Source organism: Carassius carassius, chromosome 41, assembly GCF_963082965.1.
Source record: "Carassius carassius chromosome 41, fCarCar2.1, whole genome shotgun sequence".
In the NCBI taxonomy this organism is placed as follows: domain Eukaryota; kingdom Metazoa; phylum Chordata; class Actinopteri; order Cypriniformes; family Cyprinidae; genus Carassius; species Carassius carassius.
Window position 1 is genome coordinate 15505994 of NC_081795.1, and position 25753 is coordinate 15531746.

Below are 25753 nucleotides of genomic sequence, written 5' to 3' on the forward strand. Positions count from 1 at the left end.
CAAAGCAGCTATTATCAGTTACGTGTTGTTCGAGATTCTGGTGGGTTGTGTCTAGAAGGGATACAACTATGGTCCTTAAGAGATTCAAAATCCTTACATTAATATCAATACATTTAATTTGCTACTTATTAGATTGTGTTTTATTAACATCTACACCTACCCCAACCCTAAACCTACCCTTACAATAATAAAAATACAGTAATTAATTGTTGTTATATTAATGTGTGCATACTCAGTAGGACAATCTGGCCGTAGCTGTATCCCTTCTAGCCCCAAACATAGTGCCGCTTTATAACTTTATAACAGTGTGTTAGGTGTCCAAAGGTGTAACATCAATGCAAACAAATTAGCAATCTGTTCCACTTTAATTAAAAATAAATTATTGTAGCGAATACACTTAGTCCACATAGTGCCATGATTGTGTTCTTACAATTGGGCCTGCAGGAGTTTGGATGGGACTTTGACACGCAGCTCCAGCTCACAATCATGAAGACTCAGGCGCCAAATTGACAATTTAAATCAGAACAAGATGACAGTCACCTGGGACATTTTGGCTTCACTTTTTCTGCAGTGAAAGGAAATGGAGAAGTGTCATTCAACTTTTCTTACAGTCTATGTAATGAGGCACTCTGTCAGTAGGGAAGAGCAATATGACTGCTCCACCACTTCCTGTGGCCTCACCACTTGATGACATTTAGGATGCAATGAGCAATTCAGTCATTTATAAAGATCATTGATTTCCACTCAAAACCATAATGACAGCACTTCCCCAGTGAAAACTTGTTCTTAAAATAACACTGTTCTCTTAGTTATGTCTCAATCAAAGTGATTCTGTCTCTGTGAGTTAATAAAATCTCCCACAAATTCTCATTAAAATAGGACATTAAAATTTATTTGATGAACATTATAGTTGAATATGAAAGGGAATGACTTTGGTGAAGATAAAACTAAATATTTAGATCTGTGTCTATGTTTTTATCTCAAGATGTGTAACGAAGTTTGCATAAAGAAGTCAGTAATTGAGGATTTAAATGGAGATTGCAAACTGATGGGAAATCCCACTGGGAAAGTTGAAATGAATCATGCTGAATTCGGTAAGATTGGATGATTTATAATGGTTTTTCAGATGGAATTTCAAACAGATGAAATACTACCTTGATTTTCTTAAATCTCTTTCATCTCAGTCAACAACAACAACAATCATTATCAAGATCGATGGATTGGTCAAGGTCAGCCAATCTGAGAGAAAATGAAATAAACCGTTATCTTAGTTTGACTCTTTTAAAAGATCTGGGAGAGACAGTGACACAAAAGATAAAGTTAAGGATTATGATGGTACTAATCTTTGTTCAGCCTTTAAAAATAAATTACTTCATTACATCATGATGGTGGCATGGAAAACAAAGAAAAACAAGAAACCATCATTTCTGTGCATATTTTGTAGATGCTGGGACAGAGATTGCTTTTGTGCTGGACGGCTCTGGTAGCATTGACGATGACGACTTTCAGAGAGCTAAAGACTTCATCTACGATGTCATGTCCAATGTTTGGAAAACATGTTTCAATGCAAGTATAAACTAAAGCATTTAAATGAGACACATTTATAGTCCTTTTTGTTTTTAAGCTAAGTTGTTTTAAGTTTATTAATAAGTTTTGTTTATAAAATTTAAAAGGTATAATATATATTTTAAAACCCATCTGCTTCAGTGTGACTTTTCAATAGTGCAATATGGTGCAGAGATCAGGACAGAGCTGTCACTGCTAGACAGTGAGGATCATGCCAGAGCTTTGCTAAAGGTCAAAGATATAAAGCAACTTGGCACGATCACCAAGACCGCCTCAGCCATCCATCATGTCCTGTGAGTTTACAGATTATGATGTGAAATACTAGACATTTTACACCTTAAATGCATGCAGCTCTTTTGTTGGTGATACATTGATGTCATTGTCTCACTTGTTTCATTGGTGGTTTACAGCACAGATATTTTCATCCCTGAGAATGGATCAAAAAATAACTCAAAAAAAACAATCATTGTAATGTCTGACGGGAAAATGTCGGGAGACTTAATGAATCTTTCAGATGTTTTGAACATGCCACAAATGAAAGGTGTCACTCGCTATGTCATAGGAGTAAGTGTCCTGTTTACTGCTTATTACAGCAGCATTTTAGATAATAAATCACATTTAAGTACTTTTTAATGGTACATGATCTGTTAGAATTACAATTGCACATTACTGTCATTTATTTTTCATCCTGAAGACACTTCTAGGTTCACGAGTCCAACTAAAACATTCATATCAGCTATATTACATTTGTTATTCTATAGTTATTGATTTTATTGTGGTTTAACAAAATAAACAAAAAAATCCACACTCTTGCACTAACATCATGTTATTTTTAGGTTGGTAGCGACATTCTGGATAAAACTGAAGCAATAGAAGAGATGACACAAATAGCAGATCCTGATAAATATTACAAGGTTTCCAGTTATGCAGCATTAAATGACATTCAGTCCTCACTGGAACAAAGTTTAATTGATGGTAAGAATGTTTTCATCAAACATTACATTATATAGTAGAGAAGGCCAGTTTTTTCTTATATATTGGATAGCTTCCATTCTAAAATCTGACATTATGAATTTACTTCCTGAGGACATTGTAAAATTAATCACAGCTTTAACAAGCATAGAACAGACATGAGAAACATCAAAAGCGTCTTCAACAAAATAAAAAAAGAGCTACAAAACTGCAAAATACAAAAATGTGATTTGTAAATGTGAACCCATGAATGAGTGTCTAATGGTTTTAACTTATCTTGGCTGACGAAGGTTCTAAGCATGCAATTACAGCTAAAGTATGGTTTCACCCAATGACTTTAGTTTTTCAAAAGTCCTCACATGCTACAGCAGCACAATAACCAAAACCCACAATGACACTGACCTAGCAAATAAATATAGTAAAAAAATTGGATAAAAGCCATGTTTTTGCCACAAAATAACGTTTTATTATATATGGAAAGCACATATCCTACACATAGCACAGCATTATCCTGCTCTTTCTCCTTTACAAGGGCACACACATACAGTACGGACACACAGAAACATTCTTGCACACAGAAACCTGTTGTAAGCAGTACTATGACAATTTTATCAGTAAAATAGTTTAGCAACTTAAAAGTTACATGACATTTCTCACTAGTAAGGTAATAACGGCACTGTTGTTGGAGCAGATGAACTTACAGTCTCACTATTTGTTAAGACACTGCTGCCGAACACTTATATGAGAGATGCACAGACTCACATGCACATGTGTAAATCACACATGCTTAATCTCTCTCTCTCTCTCTCTCTCTCTCTCTCTCTCTCTCTCTCTCTCTCTCTCTCTGTCTCTAATAACTTCATTATCAACTGCATTAGACCCCCATTAGACAGAACAAGTTTTTCAGGGTTCAAAATGCTAGGTGCACTTAACTGCCTTTTTGTGGTTGACTTTTTAATTTAGAAAAAATCAGCTGTCCTGTCAGTCTAATCAAGAATAATAGTGCAAGCATTTAAAAATCTTTGGTTTGCTATTAAGGAAACTGTCATAATAGAAGAAACATAATTATATATATATATATATATATATATATATATATATATATATAAAGTTTAGCTGATGATTAGTGTAAGGGAAATTTAGCTCAAAGGGAATCATTTAAGATTTTAAAGGGAATTTGAACAGAATCAATGTTTTACGGCTGATCCCTGAGATGCCCAGCATTTCATTGACTGAGTCATATAACATCAACTCTGCATTGGATATTAATATCCAAAGTATAGAAAACACTATTAAGTAGCACAGTAACAAGATCTGCAGTTTAATACATTAACTTGTAAGCACAAAACACAAGATACTTCTCTTTTCAATATGAATAAGGCTTTAGATAAGTCTAAGACATATAAACTAATCTAACACATAAGCACACGCACTCACACATTCAAACAAGTTGCAGGAAGAGAGAAAGTTAGGAAAGAATGAGTTTAAGAGAATGAAAATTTGAAATTTCAAGTTTACAGCAATACCTGAAATTGCATAGACATGAACAGCCATCAATCACTTAATTAACCCTCGCATTGAGTTCCTCAATGAGGTTAAAATTATATTAGATACACCAGTGCTGTCTGGAGGTAAATTTGTCCTCAAAAAGGGGGGTTCCCGAGGTTGCTGGAAGTTCAGTAGTCATTGAAGTGTCTTGGGGACCCCATGGTTGGGTGTTGACTGAAGATGTGGAGTTGTGGGCTAGTTGAAATTTCAGACAGGCACTCAAGGTCGGACTCGGAGACACAGTGTTTGGCAAAACTTAACTCAGAACACGAAACTCTCAACGGAAAAGCAAAGAAACTAAAGTAAAAGAACAGAAGTAAATTTTGACAAGACTATGTTTCTTCTCATCGTGGCTAAGTAGCAGTGGGCATGCATGCTGAAGCACGCTGGAATGGCACTCAAAGAATGCAAAAAGTAATGGCAAAAAAACATGTCTAAAAGTGATGACTAAAAGCAAAAGCTAAGAGCAAAATTTGATGGTGTCCATGGTATTTAGACTCAAATGTTGTCTTGACCAATTATATACTGTCTTCGCGTGGGGTGTTGCGATGTTTCTCCACCCCCATAGATAGATGCTGGGTATAATTTTTGAGATTTCAAAACACTGCAGTTTAGTGATGTCCGGTTTGCGAACGAATCATTCGATGTAACCGGATTGAACCAGTTCACCAAATCGAACTGAATCGTTTAAAACGGTTCGCGTCTCCAATACACATTAATCCACAAAAGACTTAAGCTGTTAACTTTTTTAATGTGGCTAACACTAATTCATGTACTCAAACAGTACACTGACTGAACTGCTGTGAAGAGAAAACTGAAGATGAACACCGTGCCGAGCCAGATTAAGAACAAAATTCTCATTCTCGAGTCAAGGTTTTCGGATCACCAGTAGTTCTTTCGGACAGTTCAATTCAGAATCAGAATCAGAATGAGCTTTATTGCCTTTTTGTTTTCGTGATAGAAGCTCCACAGTACAAAACAATGACAGCAACAGAACATAAAACACATAATAAAAGAATTAAAAAAAAAATACAAATAAGTAGGTAAGGAATGACAATATACAAATTGACAATTGTAGGTAGGTATATTACAAAAAGCAGTTATGTATGTACAGGTACATTATGTGCAAAAATTTAAGTATACACTAAGTATGTGTATTAGATAAATAAGTGAATGTGTATATAAATATAAAGTGTAGTGTGTTCCACAGTTATTATCAATTGTTCATTAGATGGATTGCCTGAGGGAAGAAACTGTTCCTGTGTCTGGTCGTTCTGGTGCTCAGTGCTCTGTAGCGTCGACCAGATGGCAACAGTTTAAAGAGGGAGTGTGCTGGATGTGAGGGGTCCAGAGTGATTTTGGCAGCCCTTTTAAATAGAAGGGAGGGTTGTACCGATGATTTGCTTAGCAGTCCGGACTACCCTTCTGTAGTCAACTGAGCTGAACCAGACAGTTACTGAAGTGCAGAGGATGGATTCAATGATGGTGGAATAGAACTGTTTCAGCAGCTCCTGTGGCAAGTTAATCTTCCTCAGCTGGCGAAGGAAGTACAACCTCTTATTAGTTGTACTATACTTATTATTGTACCAGATTCTCATCTGGTGCCGGTACAGGATGGCTGCCTCCGTGACGTGCTCTGCAGTTGTTTTTGTGTTTTTGTTAGTTTGTCCTGTCTTTAGTTATATTCCTGCAATCAGTTTCACCAGGGATGAACTGCTGGTGGAACATTCGGCAGAACACACCACAAGATATTTTACCGGATTTCAATTATTCAGACGTTTTACTGAATGTTGTTATCGGAGGAGCAGCGGTGCTGATCAAACGCTTCAGGATGCACCGATGGGGAAAGCAAGCGGGAGCGCTCATCAGACTCAGGAAGCGCGGATTTCGAACACCGTTGCCTAGCATCCATCTGGCAAATCTCCGCTCTCTACCCAACAAAACGGATGAACTCCTTCTGCTCTTTCGGACAAATAAGGATTTCTCACACTCTGCTGCTCTGTGTTTCACAGAAACCTGGCTGAATGACGCCATACCGGACAGCGCGCTCTATCTGCCAGACTTTCAGGTGTTCAGAGTGGATCGCGAAGCAGAATCAATGGGGAAATCGTGCGGCGGCGGGACATGCTTTTACATAAATGAACGCTGGTGTACAGATGTAACTGTGTTGAAGATGTGCTGTCCTGATCTAGAAATGCTGTTTGTCAACTGCAAGCTGTTCTTAATCGCTGCGGGAGTTTCACTCATTCATTCTGGTGAGTGTTTACATTCCTCCACAAGCGCACGTGAGCCTGGCTTTACAGAAACTATCTGATCAGATCGAAGAGACAGAACAACAACACCCGGACTCTATTTTAATCATTCTTGGGGACTTTAATCAAGTCAAGTCAAGTCAAGTCACCTTTATTTATATAGCGCTTTAAACAAAATACATTGCGTCAAAGCAACTGAACAACATTCATTAGGAAAACAGTGTGTCAATGATGCAAAATGATAGTTAAAGGCAGTTCATCACTGAATTCAGTGATGTCATCTCTGTTCAGATTTGCAATCAAGTCAACGATATCGCTGTAGATGAAGTGACCCCAACTAAGCAAGCCAGAGGCGACAGCGGCAAGGAACCAAAACTCCATCGGTGACAGAATGGAGAAAAAGACCTTGGGAGAAACCAGGTTCAGTTGGGGGGCCAGTTCTCCTCTGACCAGACGAAACCAGTAGTTCAATTCCAGGCTGCAGCAAAGTCTGATTGTGCAGAAGAATCATCTGTTTCCTGTGGTCTTGTCCTGGTGGTCCTCTGAGACAAGGTCTTTACAGGGGATCTGTATCTGGGGCTCTAGTTGTCCTGGTCTCCGCTGTCTTTCAGGGCTGTAGAGGTCCTTTCTAGGTGCTGATCCATCATCTGGTCTGGATACATACTGGATCCGGGTGACTGCAGTGACCCTCTGATCTGGATACAGACAGGATCTGGTGGCTACGGTGACCTCGGAATAAGAGAGAAACAGACAAATATTAGCGTAGATGCCATTCTTCTAATGATGTAGCAAGTACATAGGGTGTTATGGGAAGTGTTTCCGGTTCCGGTTTACCTAGTTAATGCAGCCTAAAAATCCTTTAACTTTAATAAAGCCAATCTTTCCTGCGAACTGTCAAAATACAGACAGCACATCACATGACCCAACAGAGACAGTAAAATATTGTATCACAGTGACATCACGATTCATATCACTCTGTTCCACGAGCAGCTTTAGGACATTCTGATCACTGTCTGGTTCATCTTATACCGACCTACAAGCAGAAACTAAAATCAGCTAAACCTGTATTAAGGACTGTAAAAAGATGCACTAATGAAGCAGAGCAGGATTTACATATCATATCAGTTTCTGGACACGGACATGTACAGTATACCGTACACACAGCTTCAATGGAGGGACTGAGAGCTCTCGGACTAAATCTAAAACATCTTAAACTGTGTTACGAAGATAAACGGAGGTCTTACGGGTTTGGAACGACATGAGGGTGAGTTATTAATAACACAATTTTGATTTATGGATGAACTAACCCTTTAAAGGGTATTAAAATAGAAACCATTATTTTATATTGTATAACATTTTGCAAGATAACTGTTTTTTTCTGTATTTTTAATCAAATAAATGATGAGCATAAGAGACTTCTTTTAAAAAAACTCTACATGTCTTACTAATCCCAAACTTTTGAACTGCAGTATATACAGTGTTGGGGAGTAACTAGTTACATGTAACGGCGTTACGTAATTTAATTACAAAATAAATGTAACAGTAATCAGTTACAGTTACTAAGAAAAAATGAGTAATTAAATTACAGTTACTTATGAAAATTGTAACGATTACAAAGAGGATTACATTTGAATATTTACACACATCCACATACAGCTTATACTTTCCCAAATTGCACTAAGACATATGGCCCATAATCTCCGAGAAGCGGAAAACACATTCGTAGAATCCAGTCATAAAAATGGAATTCAGCCTATAATGACGCAATATGCCACATTTTGGACGAATAAATCAAAAGTAGGTCAGTACACTTGAATCAAAACCCGATATGGACTGATGTCTGTGAATATTAAGCCGCAAAAAGACTGAATATGAATCCTGCACGTTCTGCGTGTCTGTGGAAATCAGGCACTGACTGGCCATCGGGAGAACCGGGACTATTCCCGGTGGCCTGGCAGACGATTTGGCCCTCTACTTTAATATTGTTATTGTATAATTGCAGGCCGAATATACTTAAGCGATTATTTCCGAATCCGCCATTCGATAATTAAATCTCTAATAAATCATGAATCGGTTAGTCGTGACTGGCGATGGTTGGGCTCGCGCGCTCTCCGCGCCTCCGCCGAACGGTTTGGATCAGACTCCGAGTAATCAATGCGAGAGAGAGAGACCGGAGTGAACTGTGTAAGCGCACAGCTGGAGCAGAGAAGCGACACTTCTGTTCAGGGTTTCAGGTGCAGGTCAGTTTCATCTGTAAATATGCTAACGTAGTTTTGTCTTTGTTTACTTAGTCAAGCAGCAGCAGCACATTGCTCGCAATCACTCAAAATACTGTATAAACGACGTCATTAATATCTATTGTAATGTTACAGTAGTAAGTTAGCAGACAAATCATCATATTTTATCATAGGTTTAGGGGGAGCTAGTGCATACAAAAACACAACCCTTAGGAAAATTAATGTAGCCTATGGTATGGCACTAACCGTGGTTTAATTATAGAATTTGTAGTAAAAATAAATACAAGTGGTAATTCATTTGCCAAAAAAACAAAATTGCACTTACAAAACATGGTAAAAGTCAAATAAAAATCTTCAGTATTAAAGTCATGAGAGAGATGAATGGATAATGGAAGTGAAGGTGCAGTTCAGGAGAGAACTCTTAATTACGTTGCAAGTCCTCCAACCTAAGGATTCAAATCTTTTTCATGTCAGGTCCAAAAAAAAAAAATAGGGTTGTCCATGTTTCAGAATGGGTTGTGGGTTTATGAGTGTGAGATTTCCCAGCCTATTTTTTTCCCCAGTCCGCCCCTCATGGAAATTAATCTCTAGAACAGTCACTTCATGAGCATTTTTTACTTATTTTGAGAAACTATCATCATATCATATACAAAGAGACAGCAGTGTTTCAAAAAGACACCAATGTTTCAGGAGTTTAGTACACAAAATAGTACACATGCTTATTAGATAACCGTATTTGAGTTGATGTATATGCTTTTATTTTTTTATTAACTATTTTTCTCCAAACCATTGTTAGATGCAGTTAGATGCCTGTAGTTATGCAAAGATTTGGTTTCAAAAACAGTATCTATAAACTATTTATTTTGATTTTAAATCTGCTTTGAACTTCAGATCAATCTCTAAGTAAAGTCTGATTGTGTGGTGGATGTGTTCAAATGTGATCATCTTAATTTAAGTGATGAAGGATGGTGAAAGTTTGACAGTATTGAGCACTACTGTAAGGTTAAACCTGCATGGTGTAAAATGGTTGAAGATGATTAACAGTTGCAAATTAACATTCATTAGAAATTTATAAAAGTAATCAAAATGTACTCAAAAGTAATTAGTTACATTACTTTATTAAAGTAATTAAAAAAGTTACACTACTATTACATTTTAAATAGGGTAACTTGTAATCTGTAACCTATTACATTTCCAAAGTAACCTTCCCAACACTGAGTATATATATATATATATATATATATATATATATATATATATATATATATGCACACACAGTAAAAGTAGATGCAATTATCAGGTCGGGACTCGTTATTGGCAAATACTCAAAATTCAATTACTCAGTTCCGATCGGGGGCACGAAATACCTGACCATGACATCCCTATTTTCTATTTAAGAAAGGGAGTCGTGGCCTAATAGTTAGAGATTCGGACCTATATTCGCTCTCTCCACCCTCAATACCATGACTGAGGTGCCCCTGAGCGAGGCACTGAACCCCCAACTGCTCCCTGGGTGCCGCAGCATAAATGGCTGGCCACTGCTCCGGGTGTGTTTTTACAGTGTATGTGTGTGTGCACTTTGCATGGTTTAAATGCAGAGCACAAATTCTGAGTATGGGTCAGTATACTTGGCTGTATGTCACGTTACTTTCACTTTTAAACACAATATTGTCCGTTATTGTGCATTTTTGCTCCTTCACAAAAAATTTCTTCAAACAAAGCCACCACAGAATCAAGTTTTGTGTCTTTTGTAGATGCTGGGACAGAGATTGTTTTTGTGCTGGATGGCTCTGGTAGCATTGAACATGATGACTTTCAGAGAGCCAAAGACTTCATCTACAAAGTCATGTTCAGTGTTTGGAAAACATGTTTCAATGCGAGTATAAACTTAAGCATTTTATGATACACATTTACAGCCATTTTGTTTCCAAGTACAAAAAAACTCTCTCTCTCTTCTCTTCAGTGTGACTTTGCGATAGTGCAATATGGTGCAGAGATCAGGACTGAGCTCTCACTGCTAGACAGTAAGAATCATGCTAGAGCCTTTCAAAAGGTCAAAGAAATACATCAAATATTCAGTATCGGAAAGACCGCCTCAGCCATCCATCATGTCCTGTAAGTTCACAGATTATGAATTAAAACAAATTAAAGATTTTGCACCTCAAGTTTTTGACTGGCATGCAGCACTTCTGTTGGTGATATATTAATATGGTCAATACTGGTTTCATTGTTTACAGCACAGATATTTTCATGCCTGAGAATGGATCAAAAAATAACTCCAAAAAAATTATAATTGTATTGTCTGATGGACAAATGCTGGGAGATCCAATGAATCTTACAGATGTTTTGAACATGCCACAAATGAAAGGTGTCACTCGCTATTCCATAGGAGTAAGTATCCAGCTTACTGCAGTAGCATTTAAGATAATCAAATTTTAAATGTTTAAAGCTACAATTATAGATTACTGTAATTTATTTAATCTTGTCCTAGTTCAACATGCATATCAAATATATTACTTACAGTTTGTTACTGAATAGTTAATACATTTATTATGGTTTATCAAAATAAATCAGAACCCAGACAACTGCACTAACATCATATTATCTTTAGGTTGGTAAAGGCATTCTGTCTAACCCCAAAGCAATACAAGAGATGAGGGAAATAGCAGATCCTAATAGGTTTTTTAATGTTTCCAATTATGCTGCATTAGAAGACTTTTTTTCCTTAATGGACCCCAGTGGTAAGAAAGTTTGATTCAAGTTGTGATTCAACTTCAAGAAACAGTAATAAATCTTAAATGATCCAATAGATTTTTCCTTAATAATTTACTATTTGTCTATAATAAATGATGTAATTCCTGTTCTAAATTTAATTTGAAATTCTTTCCCATGCAGGGACTGATTTTAACCCTCCTGCTCAGCTCATAAAAATGTGTGTCAAAGTCTGAAGGCTCCAGAACATGGATGAAGATGAAGAAGATTCCTTCTTCAAATAGATGTGGAAAACCATTTACTCTTCTTTTTATATGATTCTGAAAGTATATTTAGGCATTAGTTGTTATAGTTAGAAAAGTGGCTTCACTGACAGACATTTAACTGTCTGTTTTAAGTTTAGGGCTTATACAGTACCAAAGTGTCATGGTGGAAAGATGTAATATTTCAGAGTGGCACTGTTGGACATCCATAGCTGCATCTTCTTTTCCAACTGCCCAGAGCTAAACAGTGGAAAGGGCATCAAAATGTGACACAGATATGAAGATAGAAGGCATATTTTATCTACAGTATGTACTTTTATCTTACATTTAGCTTTCTTTAGAAAATAATAACAATAACAATCATGGCTTATACATACCACTGTGCCAGCTTTATGGTTTTATAAATGGTATATTATGAATATTTTTATAAAGCTTAATTTGTTCGTGATCATGAAATACTATTAAAATACTGTGTCCAAAAATTGATCATATCCATACTACATAGTATGCAAAAAACAGTACACCAAGAGTATTTTGTCCAAATAAATTAATTATATATATATATATATATATATATATATATATATATATATATATATATATATATATATATATATGTGGTGATGTTATCAGCCATCACGGGGTTAATTCCCAAATATGGCGTTTCCGCGAGGATAAAAGGAGATGCGACGGACATCTGGGTGAGCGTTTATTCCGTTTCTGGGATGTGACGTCACTTTCGGGGCGCCGTTTTCGGTTCAGGAGGTAAGGGCTTTTTGCGTCTAACGCATCTTGAATGTTCGGATCAGGAAGGGTGATTTTGGGACTCGTTTACCTTGCAGTGCGGCAGAGGAGACTAGCAGACACGAGAGGCAAACAGATATCACTACGAGTTTTTCTTTATTAGCACGTTATTGAGTGCATCGAGCACCGCGAGTCATTTACCACAGGTATGTGATATTCTCTTATGCCTAAGCTAACGATTAAAGTGGGAGGATCATCTCCTTAACTTAATGTTATATTTTAACAGCGATACAAGCGTGGAGGTGTTGCAGCAAGCTTGGCAGACCTTGAAGACTAGCAGACGCTGTCGGCTCGCTACTTACTGACTGTTTATCTACGTGTGATACTAAACAACCCTGAAGTGGATGGGGTGGCGTTTCACGTATAAATTACCGTGTTCGCCCTCATTTCCGTCTCTTGCTCCAACTGTCTACTACTATCTGAGACGCTGTATTCTATTTCAACAGTGTGACTGCTTCCATCCGGTTGCGGACTGTATTCAAGCCGATCGAAGCACGCGTCGGATATTTCTAAAATCGATCCTTAATGTGACAGTATTCCTCGACTGTTGAACTGAGGTTGGGGGGAAATAATTGCACACTGACAAATTCTCTACGTCACCCTTGTATTTATATAGTTTATATATGGGTGTTTAATCCGAATTCTGCATTCATTATTGTGTGATAAACTGATTTACTGTTTGTGACATTGTCGTTCATTTCTCTGTCAGGAAGTTTGTGGGGTGGTCTAGAATCTCCCGCTAACGTGCTGAGCACGGTCATTATAGAGAAACTGGCCTGTTTGACCGTGCGTGCCATTTATATATGCTTCTTTGACAACCTTGATGTGAGAGTGCATGTTTCGTGTATCGTTTTTTTGTATTGAATATTCTTTGTCTTTTCCCTTCAGAATCTGGGGCCATCCGTGGTTCCTGAAGTCTTCTGGGTGTGGTGGTGGTTTGATTGACAGTCTGCAGTGTTCACAGTGAGTGTAGTGTTGTGAGAGAGCACGAGTGGTTGCAGTGTTGATCTGATAGCAAGGACAAATTCCCCAGGTTCTGAAGTGATGTGTGTGTGTGTGTGTGTGTGTGTGTGTGTGTAATGTGTGACGTGTCTGGTTTTAAGATTCTTTATTAAAAAGTGTGTTTAGTAAATTATGCTTTTTCAATAAACTGTTTGTACTTTCACCATTGTCTGGTATCTGACTCAGCCATTGCGTACCTGTGTGCTTTATGTACTCAAACTATTTCTGGGTTCCCGGATTACATCTTGGTGGCGTAGTCGGAATTCACCTAAAGTCTCAAACTGCCACATTTGGCGTATAGTCGGCAGGGTGTTGTGGCTGTCGGACAGATTCAGACACGGTGATTGTTTTTTTTTCGTTTGTTTTTGTGTGTGTTTTGTACGAGTGGTGACAATACAGTGGATTTGTCTGGTAAGTGCCCCCCCTGTAGTATTTAATTATGGAGGCTGAATTACAGGAAATGAGAGAGCTTGTGATTCAGTTAAAGGCTGACAATGAGAGACTGCGACAGGAGCGGGCACCGGTTGAGTTGCTTGATCCTGGCGCAGCCTCTGGTAGTGCTTCGCGACCGGTAACACCTAGTTCCGTCGACTCAAATGTTGGTACCGTCGAACGCTTCGTGTTCGTGCCGCGAGAACGCCGTTGTCCAAAATTCAACGGTAGATCTGGTATAGGCATTGAAGAATGGATCGAAGAAGCAGAGGCGTGTATGCGCATACGGACCATGACTGTTGTTGAAAAAGCTTTCTTTTTGTTCGATCATCTCGAAGGAGAGGCTAGAGACGAAATTAAATATCGACCAAGTAGGGATAGAGATGACCCAATAAAAATAATTTCAGCACTGCGCGAGCTGTATGGTTGTGCAGTATCGTATGTTGCACTTCAAGAGGCTTTTTACTCGCGGCGACAATTGGAGGGAGAAACGTTACAAGAATTTTCCCTGGTACTTTTGGGTCTGTTCGATAAACTTAAACAACAGTCACCGCATGCTATTTTGAATGCAGATGTCATAGTGAGGGATCAATTCATTGAATGTGTGTTGGATAATGCGTTACGCCGAGAATTAAAACAGCTAGTGCGGCGTCAGCCTGCTGCAACACTTTTGGAGGTTCGAAAGGAAGACATTCGCTGGGAACGAGAGGGGATGCCAGGCGGTGCTAGGGGCCGGAGTCAATCGGCACCTTTGGTGCACGGGAATCAATTTGGGGTTCAAGGCGATATGGGGATAAATTTCTGAACATGGGAGGCGTTCATCAGAATTAGGTGAATTACGGGAAATGTTGCAGCAGCAGCAAAAGCAAATTGATCAACTTACTCAGGTTCTAGCCCGTAGCCAAAGCCCCCAGTTTCGCGGTCGTTCACCACGTTTTGCATCCCTGGTTTGCCGACGGTGTCAGCAGCCTGGTCATTTTGCTCGAGATTGTACTCGGCAATTTCACCCTCCTGGCCCTCCAACTCATCCCCCCGTTGACTCGTTATCCAGCGGCATGAGGTCTGGCTTCACCAACCCGTCGGAAAACTAGTCCCCACCGGGCTGCAGAGCCACAGTCCGGTTGGGTTTACGAATGACTCTCCACGTCGCGTCTAGTCTCCTCTTGCCCACACCTTGTTGTTACGATCGGGGGTGTCTCAGTGCCCTGCCTGATAGATACTGGCTCCATGGTATCAACCATTACAGAGAGTTGTTTTAGGTCGTGTTTTGAACCATGGGGCCAGGATCGGTTGCAGTCATGCCACTGGTTGCGCCTCAGAGCCGCCAATGGACTGGAAATTCCATACATTGGGTATATGGAATTAGACATTGGACTGTGTGGTCGCACCGTATCCGGTTGTGGAATACTGGTAGTTCGCGACCCCCCAGGCGCTAATCCGAGTACTCCGGGTATTCTGGGAATGAATGTTCTTAGTCGTTGCTATAGTGAGCTCTTCGGACAACACAGAGCAGCCTTATTCGATCTACCATTAGTAGCACGGGATGCGGGATTATCCCAGGCCTTCCAAGCCTGTCAAAAAGTGGATGGCGTTCTTCCATGCGGAGGTAATACCAAAATCCGTGGCCGCCGAGTGTGTCGGGGTCCCGGTGGCACTCTGAAATTTGTAGCTGCTACGTGCTCGTCCGTGTTTAGTGGTAAGACAGTGTTATTTGAGCCCCTTGAGACCGTGTTACCCGTGGGCTTATTAGCCTCTCCGTCTTTATTGCGCGTGAGCGGGGGTACAGTTTTGGTACCCGTGGTTAATGTCGGTCTAATTGACGCGGTTTTATATCCTACAACAATCCTAGGTAAGCTGCAGGAGGTGTATTTTGTGGATCCTCCGTTAGGGTTGAAGGAGGTTTCGACTGATACTGCTAGGCTCGTAACCTGTAATGGGATTGCTGTGTCAGAGGCGGGATGCGTTGACAAGGTAGAACTGCAAGGGTTGTCGGACGAAGAGCAGGAACAGGTGAGGGCTCTCCTTTGGGAGTTCCAGAGTGTGTTCTCCACTGGCGAGGGAGACCTTGGTTGCACTAACCTGTTTTTCTCACGACATCCCTCTATTGGATGAAACTCCAGTCCGACAACGCTATAGACAAATCCCCCCATCTGAATATGAGTTGGTTAAGACCCATATTGGTCAGCTTTTGGATGCACAAGTGATCAAGGAGAGTTGCAGTCCATATGCCTCCCCGGTAGTATTGGTAAAGAAGAAGGACGGTAGCCTGCGCTTATGCGTAGACTACAGTCAACTCAATTCTAAGACTCGAAGAGACTCGTTTCCGTTGCCCCGAATCGAGGAAACATTGGATTCTTTAACAGGGGCCCGCTGGTTCATTACATTAGATCTGGCCAGCGGGTACAATCAGGTCCCTGTTACTGAATCCGATCGCTATAAGACCGCCTTTTGCACACCCTTTGGGTTATACGAATGGAATCGTATGCCCTTTGGCCTGTGCAATGCACCCGGTACCTTCCAGCGTTTGATGGAGCGGCTCTTTGGCGACCAGCGTCATCAGTCTGTCTTATTGTATCTTGACGACATTATCGTGTACTCCTCATCGGTCCAATCCCATCTGCAGAGGTTGAGGATGGTGCTGGCTCGCCTGCGAGCCGCTGGCCTCAAAGTGAAGCTGGAAAAATGTGCGTTCTTTAAGGAAAAGGTGCAATACTTGGGACATGTCATATCGTCCCAGGGAGTAGCTACAGATCCAGGAAAGGTGGAGGTCGAAGTCTTCGACCAGCAGAGCGTAATACTGCCACATACAGTTCGATGCAGCTTGAGTTTTTGGCCTTAAAATGGGCTATGGGGGAAAAATTTCGCAAATACTTGCTGGGTCATCGATGTATTGTCCGGACCGACAACAATCCACTGAGCCACCTAGCCACTGCAAAATTGGGCGCCACCGAACAGCGATGGGCAGCCGAATTAGCGGCTTTTGATTTTGTAGTGCAGTATCGATCGGGTAGGTCTAATCAAAATGCGGACGCATTATCACGGTTACCTTCGGTGGAACAGTCCACCGGGGATAATAGCCAGTCAGGTATGCTGGTTCCTGAGCTGCTGCGGCGCGCAGCGGGTGTAGGCCCAATTGGATCCACTGCGGTGAGAGCTGTGCAGGCTATGCCAGCTCGATCCGGGCCAGAAATGGTGGCCCTACAGGAGGAGGACCCGGTTATTAGTGTAGCCCTTAGGTATTGGCGTCAAGGGCAAGGCCCAGGGCCTCAGGAGAGACTATTTTTACCTAATCTGGTGCTAATATTACTTCGGCAGTGGGACCGTCTACAAGAACAGGAAGGTCTGGTATATCGAAGGGTCCGTCGTCCCGATGGTGGTGAGGAGGTGCTCCAACTGGTGCTGCCCGCTGTGTTACAAGCGGAGGTACTGACCCAATTACATCAGGGCCATGGGCACCAGGGCATCGAACGCACCCTGGAGTTAGTGCGACAACGATGCTACTGGCCAGGGATGTCTGCTGACGTAACCCAATGGGTACAGCAGTGCGAGCGGTGTCAACAGGCCAAGGGGGCTGCACCAGTTGCTCGGAGTTATATGGCACACTTGTTGGCCTCTCGTCCAAATGAGATCGTGGCCCTTGACTTCACAGTCTTGGAACCCTCTCATTCTGGGCAAGAAAACGTACTTGTGATGACAGACGTTTTTAGCAAGTTTACGATGGCAGTCCCTACTCGGGATCAACAGGCGGAGACTGTGGCCCGTGTCTTGGTGGGTGAGTGGTTTTATAAGTTTGGGGTCCCTGGCCGAATCCATTCGGATCAGGGCCGAAATTTTGAGTCTCGTCTTATTCAGCAGCTGTGTAACCTCTACCAGGTGGACAAGTCCCGCACAACACCATACCATCCAGCCGGCAATGGCCAGTGCGAATGGTTTAACCGTACCTTGCATAATTTGTTGCGAACTTTGCCCACCGGAAGAAAGCGGGACTGGGCATCTTGTTTGCCCCAGGTATTGTTTTGCTATAACACCACTCCCCACCAAGCCACTGGAGAAGCCCCTTACTATTTGATGTTTGGGCAGGAACCTAGATTGCCGGTGGATTTCCTGCTGGGTCGGGTGCAGGAGCCGGTGGCTGGTAGGGTCCATCTTTGGGTGGAAGAGCATCAATCCCGGCTTCAAGTAGCTTTTGATGGCGCCCGTGAGCGGTTGCAAGCGGCAGCCCAACATCGTAAGGCTAAGCACGATCCAGGACCTTTGGAGCTCGACGGTATACCAGGTAGTCAAGACTCCACGAGATGGCGGGTCAGTGTATACAATTGCACCGGTACAGGACCTTGAGAAGGTTCGTCATGTTCACCGGGCGTCCTTGAAACCTCGTAATCAGAACAATCCAGCCTGTACTGAGCCCTTAGTAGGGCAGGTCGAACCATCATCCCCCCTGGAGATAGAAGACAAGCTGGATGACGGGGACTTGGCCCGTGTGGTGGTAAAGGCCCCGTCGGGTACTCAAGGAGGTGTAGAGGGGGGTAGAGCCCGCTTGGAGGCCAGGGTCAGTCTAGCTCCGGAAGTGGAAGAATCCACTGGCCAGCCTTTAGTGGGAGGACATGGCGCTGACCCTCGGTTAGAGTTGGAGCTTATAGCTTCGGGGCCGTCCGCTTCATTAGGGGATGCCCCAAGAAGAACGGGCCGTGTTGGGGCAGGTCAGCACTCCAATCGGCACCACTTGCCGCGAGCGGCAGGAAGTGAAGTCCATCAGATTTCTGCCAGTTCTGGTTTGGACCTGGCCTGGTTCAGACCGTGGGACCAGTAGTTTTTTTCTCATCGTCGGGGCTACGATGACTAATGGGGGGGTAGATTGTGGTGATGTTATCAGCCATCACGGGGTTAATTCCCAAATATGGCGTTTCCGCGAGGATAAAAGGAGATGCGACGGACATCTGGGTGAGCGTTTATTCCGTTTCTGGGAAGTGACGTCACTTTCGGGGCGCTGTTTTCGGTTCAGGAGGTAATGGCTTTTTGCGTCTAACGCATCTTGAATGTTCTGATCAGGAAGGGTGATTTTGGGACTCGTTTACCTTGCAGTGCGGCAGAGGAGACTAGCAGACACGAGAGGCAAACAGATATCACTACGAGTTTTTCTTTATTGGCACGTTATTGAGTGCATCGAGCACCGCGAGTCATTTACCACAGGTATGTGATATTCTCTTATGCCTAAGCTAACGATTAAAGTGGGAGGATCATCTCCTTAACTTAATGTTATATTTTAACAGCGATACAAGCGTGGAGGTGTTGCAGCAAGCTTGGCAGACCTTGAAGACTAGCAGACGCTGTCGGCTCGCTACTTACTGACTGTTTATCTACGTGTGATACTAAACAACCCTGAAGTGGATGAGGTGGCGTTTCACGTATAAATTACCGTGTTCGCCCTCATTTCCGTCTCTTGCTCCAACGGTCTACTACTATCTGAGACGCTGTATTCTATTTCAACAGTGTGACTGCTTCCATCCGGTTGCGGACTGTATTCAAGCCGATCGAAGCACGCATCGGATATTTCTAAAATCGATCCTTAATGTGACAGTATTCCTCGACTGTTGAACTGAGGTTGGGGGGAAATAATTGCACACTGACAAATTCTCTACGTCACCCGTATTTATATAGTTTATATATGGGTGTTTAATCCGAATTCTGCATTCATTATTGTGTGATGAACTGATTTACTGTTTGTGACATTGTCGTTCATTTCTCTGTCAGGAAGTTTGTGGGGTGGTCTAGAATCTCCCGCTAACGTGCTGAGCACGGTCATTATAGAGAAACTGGCCTGTTTGGCCGTGCGTGCGATTTTTATATGCTTCTTTGACAACCTTGATGTGAGAGAGCATGTTTCGTGTATCGTTTTTATTGTATTGAATATTCTTTGTCTTTTCCCTTCAGAATCTGGGGCCATCCGTGGTTCCTGAAGTCTTCTGGGTGTGGTGGTGGTTTGATTGACAGTCTGCAGTGTTCACAGTGAGTGTAGTGTTGTGAGAGAGCACGAGTGGTTGCAGTGTTGATCTGATAGCCAGGACAAATTCCCCAGGTTCTGAAGTGGTGTGTGTGTGTGTGTGTAATGTGTGACGTGTCTGGATTTAAGATTCTTTATTAAAAAGTGTTTAGTAAATTATGCTTTTTCAATAAACTGTTTGTACTTTCACCATTGTCTGGTATCTGACTCAGCCATTGCGTACCTGTGTGCTTTATGTACTCAAACTATTTCTGGGTTCCCGGATTACATCTGGGTGGCGTAGTCGGAATTCACCTAAAGTCTCAAACTGCCACATATATATATATATATATATATATATATATATATATATATATATATATATATATAAATAGTATGAATATGGGTAGTATGAATGAAATTCTTTCTTACTACATCTGTCATTGTCATGACATTGCTTTAGTGCCATTGACAAATCCACTCCCATGGCCTCATGGGATTGTAAAGTGTACATCAAATGTTCCCTTCAGAATCTCAAAGGAAGTGTAGTGGGTCATCCCATACTTTTGCCTACTGTTATTTGAATATTATGAATTCAAACATACTACACTGGGTGGAAGAGCATCAATCCCGGCTTCAAGTAGCTTTTGATGGCGCCCGTGAGCGGTTGCAAGCGGCAGCCCAACATCGTAAGGCTAAGCACGATCCAGGACCTTTGGAGCTCGACGGTATACCAGGTAGTCAAGACTCCACGAGATGGTGGGTCAGTGTATACAATTGCACCGGTACAGGACCTTGAGAAGGTTCGTCATGTTCACCGGGCGTCCTTGAAACCTCGTAATCAGAACAATCCAGCCTGTACTGAGCCCTTAGTAGGGCAGGTCGAACCATCACCAATTCAAACATACTACCAGCCTACCATACTACCAGTGTTTTTCACAAATACTATCAATCTTTTTTCTTACAACCCCACAGCATTTTAAATTATGGGAAGCATTTCCGGTTTGGGGAAACTTCACTCAAAAAGAAAAAAACAAACATAGGTGTAATTTGTGGATGAGACTGGTGGGACATCACAGCTCTGATGTGAAACCTGAATCTGTCGATTTGCACACAGACAATAATCAAAACACCTGTGTTCTGTATTCATAGTTGCAGATTAATAGTTACAAATGTTTAAATTGACATTCACTTAAACAAAACGACAGACACAAGAGCTTTGTCTTTTGCTACTCCTTTTGTGATATTCCTGTAGCAAAGCCCATTGTTCACTTGTAACTGCAGATTTTAGAGAGCAGAACCAGGGGTACACTTTAAAATCCAATTGTTTACCTTAGTTAGATATAATTTTAGATATAATATAATTTTTATCTTTACTAAGTTGTTACACTTACTAGGTTTTATTAAGTTACAGCTTATTTCAAGGCAAATAAAACAATTTACTTACTGCTTTGAATGATTGTTACTTAAAAATATTCAAGTAGCCACAATGTAATCAATGACATAAATTAACCAGTAAGAGGCACTAATATATTGCTAATGTACAACAAAGCAACAGAAGCAGAAGGAGGAAGAGTTTTTGAGGAAGGGCAATTCTTAATAAACTTTTCGCTCATTTCCTCCACTTCTGCAGTTCTCTTTCTCTAGTTGCATTCACTTGTTTCCCAAAGTCATCTTGAATTTTGAACTGTCAATACAACTGAAAATTTTAAGAGAAGATCACATAAGCTGACTTAATTTTTTTTGTTTAAAGTCACCATTATAGTGATTAGTGCTCTCTTTGTTTGGGCTCTTGAAACTTCATTTATGTTATATTCTTCATAATGATGCAACATGAAGTTATTTGGTTTCAAAGGAATGGAAGTAATAAATAGGCAGAGGTGGGTAGAGTACCCAAAAACTGTACTCAAGTAAAAGTAAAAGTACTTCTAGAAATATTTACTCAAGTAAAAGTAAAAGTACTAGTCTTGAATAGTTCCTTGAGTAAGAGTAAAAGAGTATCGGGAAAAAAATCTACTCAAGTAGTTAGTTACTAGTTACTTTGGGTCATATATACTGAGCCTATTTTTATTTAGATATATAGATAAAATGTATGTAATGTATGTGTGTGTGTATAAATGTATATATTTCATCAGCCTTTACTCCAATTTATGTAATTTATTATAAAACCCTGTCTGTTTACTTAAGTAACAGATATAGGTGTCATGCCATAACATATTTTTATTACGACTGACTTTATATTAAATGTGAATTTAACATTGAAAGTTAATGTGATATAAATATTGCTACTAATCTTTCATTGTTCAGAAAGAGAGCAAATAACATTTACATTATTAAAGATCATTTTCAATCACAGTCTAGAGTTCAGTCACTCTCAGAAACTCCCATTAAAATCACTGAAACTGTTAACACTGTGAAATCAATATCTTAATTAAAGATTCGTACACACATCTGCACTTTGTTGTTTCTGACGAGAGAATTCGCCAGAAAGAGGTATTCAGTCAGTGAGCGAGTGAAGGAAGCACCGGCATTTCAGCGATGACTCATCTGAACGCCTCTGATTGGCCAATGCTTTAATAAGCTCAAAAGAATCATGTGTGATTGGTTATAATGCGCAGCGCTGTATAAACGCATCTATCTCTGGCTAGCGCCAGCAAGCAATCACAGATCTGAATTTAGCAGCTGATAATATGACTCGCTGAACGTACTTGCACCAGTGTGATTGTATTAAAATTAATAAAATCTTAATCGGCAATTTTTTGTCTTTTGGAAGCTGCATTCAACTTGACTCCCCTCTGTTATAAGCTACACACGTACAACAAACTAATGTCACAGTGGTATCGTGTACTGTAATCAAATGTAGCCCAAGTTATTACCTGTTAAACAGTAGACAGCACACGCGGTGTTCATCTAATAAGGATCTCCATCGCAAGCAATAGCCTTTGCAGATTTGCTTTCAATTCAGTGCAGTTCCAGCCACGTTTTCAATGCTGCTGATGTTAAACGTTACAACTCTGAGTGAACCACTTCAGACGCTCAGCGCGTGCGGCAGGGAACTGAACGACTCATTCAAACTGATTCATGAACCAATTCACTCGTTTGCCAATTGGTTTGATCAAGCCTTTGAACAGAATTGACTCAAAAGAATGAATCATTCGCGAATGGGCATCGCTCATTGCCCAGAGAAAAGTAGACGGCGCGTTTGGAATAAACTGAAGCATTTATAACATTTATTGCATTAAGATAAAGTAACGAGAGGAGCGTCGCCCACAGTAATGAAGTAAAAGTACAGATTTTTCCCCAAAAATTTACTCAAGTAAGAGTATAAAGTACCCATCTTTAAATATACTCCGAAAAGTATTAGTTACCCCAAAAAATTACTCAAGTAAATGTAACGAAGTAAATGTAACTCGTTACTACCCACCTCTGTAAATAGGTTACTTTTAGAAGGTTACCTAACTTCCAATTAAATCATCAGTTAGCATATTTTTCATGTTGATTAACACTAGAACCATCACGAGGTAAATTTGACCCGTGGCTGTTTTTAAAATGTACATAATATATTTTTAATAAAAAATTCAAGTATCCCAGTCACTGACATTAACTAAAATTGTGTATATTTGGAACCCCTGTTGTCTAAAACGGTTTAGATAAAACCAGATGGGAAAACGGTGTATTTATACCTACAAGCGCCAGCGCGGGTCATATTTCTCTGCCATATAATGTGTGACACGTGTCCCGAGCTCTCATCAGCGTCGCCCTGAAAACATTACGGGCTGAGCAGCCACACCTGCGCCCAATCAAGCACTGGCTTCATAAGCCTCACCGACAAACACAGAGGTGACAGATGTCTCCAAAGACTCGGCTAACCTAACTCTGTTATTTTCCCCAGACAGCAGTGTCTGACTGCCAGCCCCCACTACGAACGGACTTCACGGAACCACACAGCACTGCGCATGGAGAGAGAGAGAAAAAGAGAGAGAGAGGGCAGAGGGCCGAACACCAAGCACCCTCACATTGGCAATTTTCCCCACTTACTGGTTAATAAAATCCACCCTTTGGGGAACTTACCTGCATCCTCGTGTCATGTACTTCTTCACCCTGTCACATTGGTGGAGAATGCGGGTATTGCAGTGAAGAAGTCACCGACCCGGATCCCTCCCCATTCGTTATTAAGATGGAAGACCTGCTAAAGCACCTCACCGAGTTGAGCATCCGCCGGCAGCAGATCATGGCGAACATGGCCTCCCGACAAGGGGAAACTGAACGCGAGCTCGCCGCATTCCGCATGGCCGCTGCCCCGCGAACTCCTCTACCTGACCCCCATGCCAAGGCCGCACAGCTCATCCCCAAGATGACGGCGCATGATGATTTCGAAACGTTCCTCCAGATGTTCGAGATGATCGCCATCCAGGAGGCATGGCCCCAGGACGAATGGGATCAGATCGTGGTGCCATTGTTGACGGGAGAGGCGCAGCAGGCGTACTTTATACTTACCCCCGAGCGGAGCAGTTCATATGAGGAGCTGAAAAAGGAGATCTTAGGACAGGTTGGATTATCGCCCATTAGCGCCGCACAACTCTTCCACGACTGGTCCTACAACCCACGGCGGCCAGCCTGTGCTCAAGTCACCGATCTCTCGCGCCTCGCCCAATACTGGCTACTGGCCAGGGGTCCCACCGTACACCAGGTAGCGGAGCACGTAGTAGTCAACCGCCTTCTTCGGGCCACTCCCCGCCCTCTCCGTCAAGGAAGCTGACATGCAGAACCCCACCAACGTCGACGAGCTGGTGGAGGCCATCGAGTTGGTGGAGGCCACCCAACACCGGGAGGTTGGGGAATGAGCGCCGCCCTTTCCCCAGAAAGTGGTCCAGAAGCGACACACGCCGGAGGGCACCCAGCAACCAGGAAGCAGGCCGGCGGTTCCCGGCCCTCAGGAAGAGCCCAAGGCCACCGAAGCACCCCACTCCCCTGGACGGGCTTGGCTGGCAGGCTGTGCTATACACACTGAGACTCTGAAACAGGCCCCGCGGGTGGAAGTGAGGATAAATGGCCGGCCGTTCCTCGCCCTCCTGGACTCAGGCAGCGTGATCACCCTTCTCAGCCCCACTCTCTTTCCACCACGGCCCGAACCCAAAGCCCGGCTGGCCATCACTTGCGTCCACAGTGACACCAGGGAAGTGCCGGTGCGGCACATCACCATCACGGCGCATGGCCGGTAGAAGTTGGGATCGTCAGAGATGCGGGAGCGAATCGACAGGGTCATGCCCATTGTCCGGGAACACCTTGCCAAGGCCCAACAAGCCCAGCAACGACACTATAATAGGGCGGCCCAGCCACGGGAGTTCCAGCCAGGAGATCACGTCATGGTCCTAGTCCCCACAGCCCCCTGCAAATTATTGGCCAGCTGGCAAGGTTCCTGCACCGTAACCGAAAGGATAGGCCCTGTCACCTACCGAGTCTGACAGCACGGAAGATCAGATATACCACGTGAATCTCCTGAAGCGCAGGGTCAGGACCGGGCCCCAGCTCTCTGCCCTCACTCATCTACCTCCCGTGGCTGTCGACATGGACCCCGACCTCTTGGCCACCCAAATGTCGGAGCTGCAACACCTGGTCTGTCAGTTTACCGATGTGTTCTCTCCCCAGCCTGGGCGGACCCACGTACTCAAGCACGATATCCGCACAGCAGAGTTATCGTCTGGCAGCGGCCCTATCGTGTCCCAGAGGCTTGCCAACACGCCATTGAGGAAGAGGTACAGGAGATGCTGAGGTTAGGGACCATTGAGCCATCACGCAGCCCATGGTCCAGCCCCATGGTCATGTTTCCGAAGCCCGACAGCACCTTCCGCTTCTGCAATGACTTCCACCGCTTAAACGAAGTCTCTGAGTTTGACAGCTACACGATGCCACGGGTTGACTAGCTCTTGTATTGCCTGGGAAGGGCCCGGTTCATCTCGACCCTTGACCTCACCAAGGGCCACT

General features: G+C 42.2%; 1 protein-coding gene and 2 long non-coding RNA genes across 3 annotated transcripts in view; 2 read left to right on the forward strand and 1 right to left on the reverse strand.

Annotated features, from left to right (window-relative positions):
• LOC132122849 (uncharacterized) overlaps positions 1–25753 on the reverse strand; it is an 87876-nt gene that overhangs the window by 20861 nt on the left and 41262 nt on the right. The window lies entirely within an intron of this gene.
• On the forward strand, positions 1714–10486 carry itgae.1 (integrin, alpha E, tandem duplicate 1). The gene is made up of 4 exons (XM_059533844.1): positions 1714–1859; positions 1977–2130; positions 2403–2541; positions 10330–10486. The coding sequence occupies exons 2-4, from the start codon at positions 2038–2040 to the stop codon at positions 10476–10478; spliced, it is 381 nt and encodes a 126-aa protein (XP_059389827.1). The 5' UTR covers positions 1714–1859; positions 1977–2037; the 3' UTR covers positions 10479–10486.
• On the forward strand, positions 10545–11728 carry LOC132122912 (uncharacterized). The gene is made up of 4 exons (XR_009426447.1): positions 10545–10690; positions 10813–10966; positions 11187–11316; positions 11471–11728. It is a non-coding gene; the product is annotated as an uncharacterized LOC132122912 (long non-coding RNA).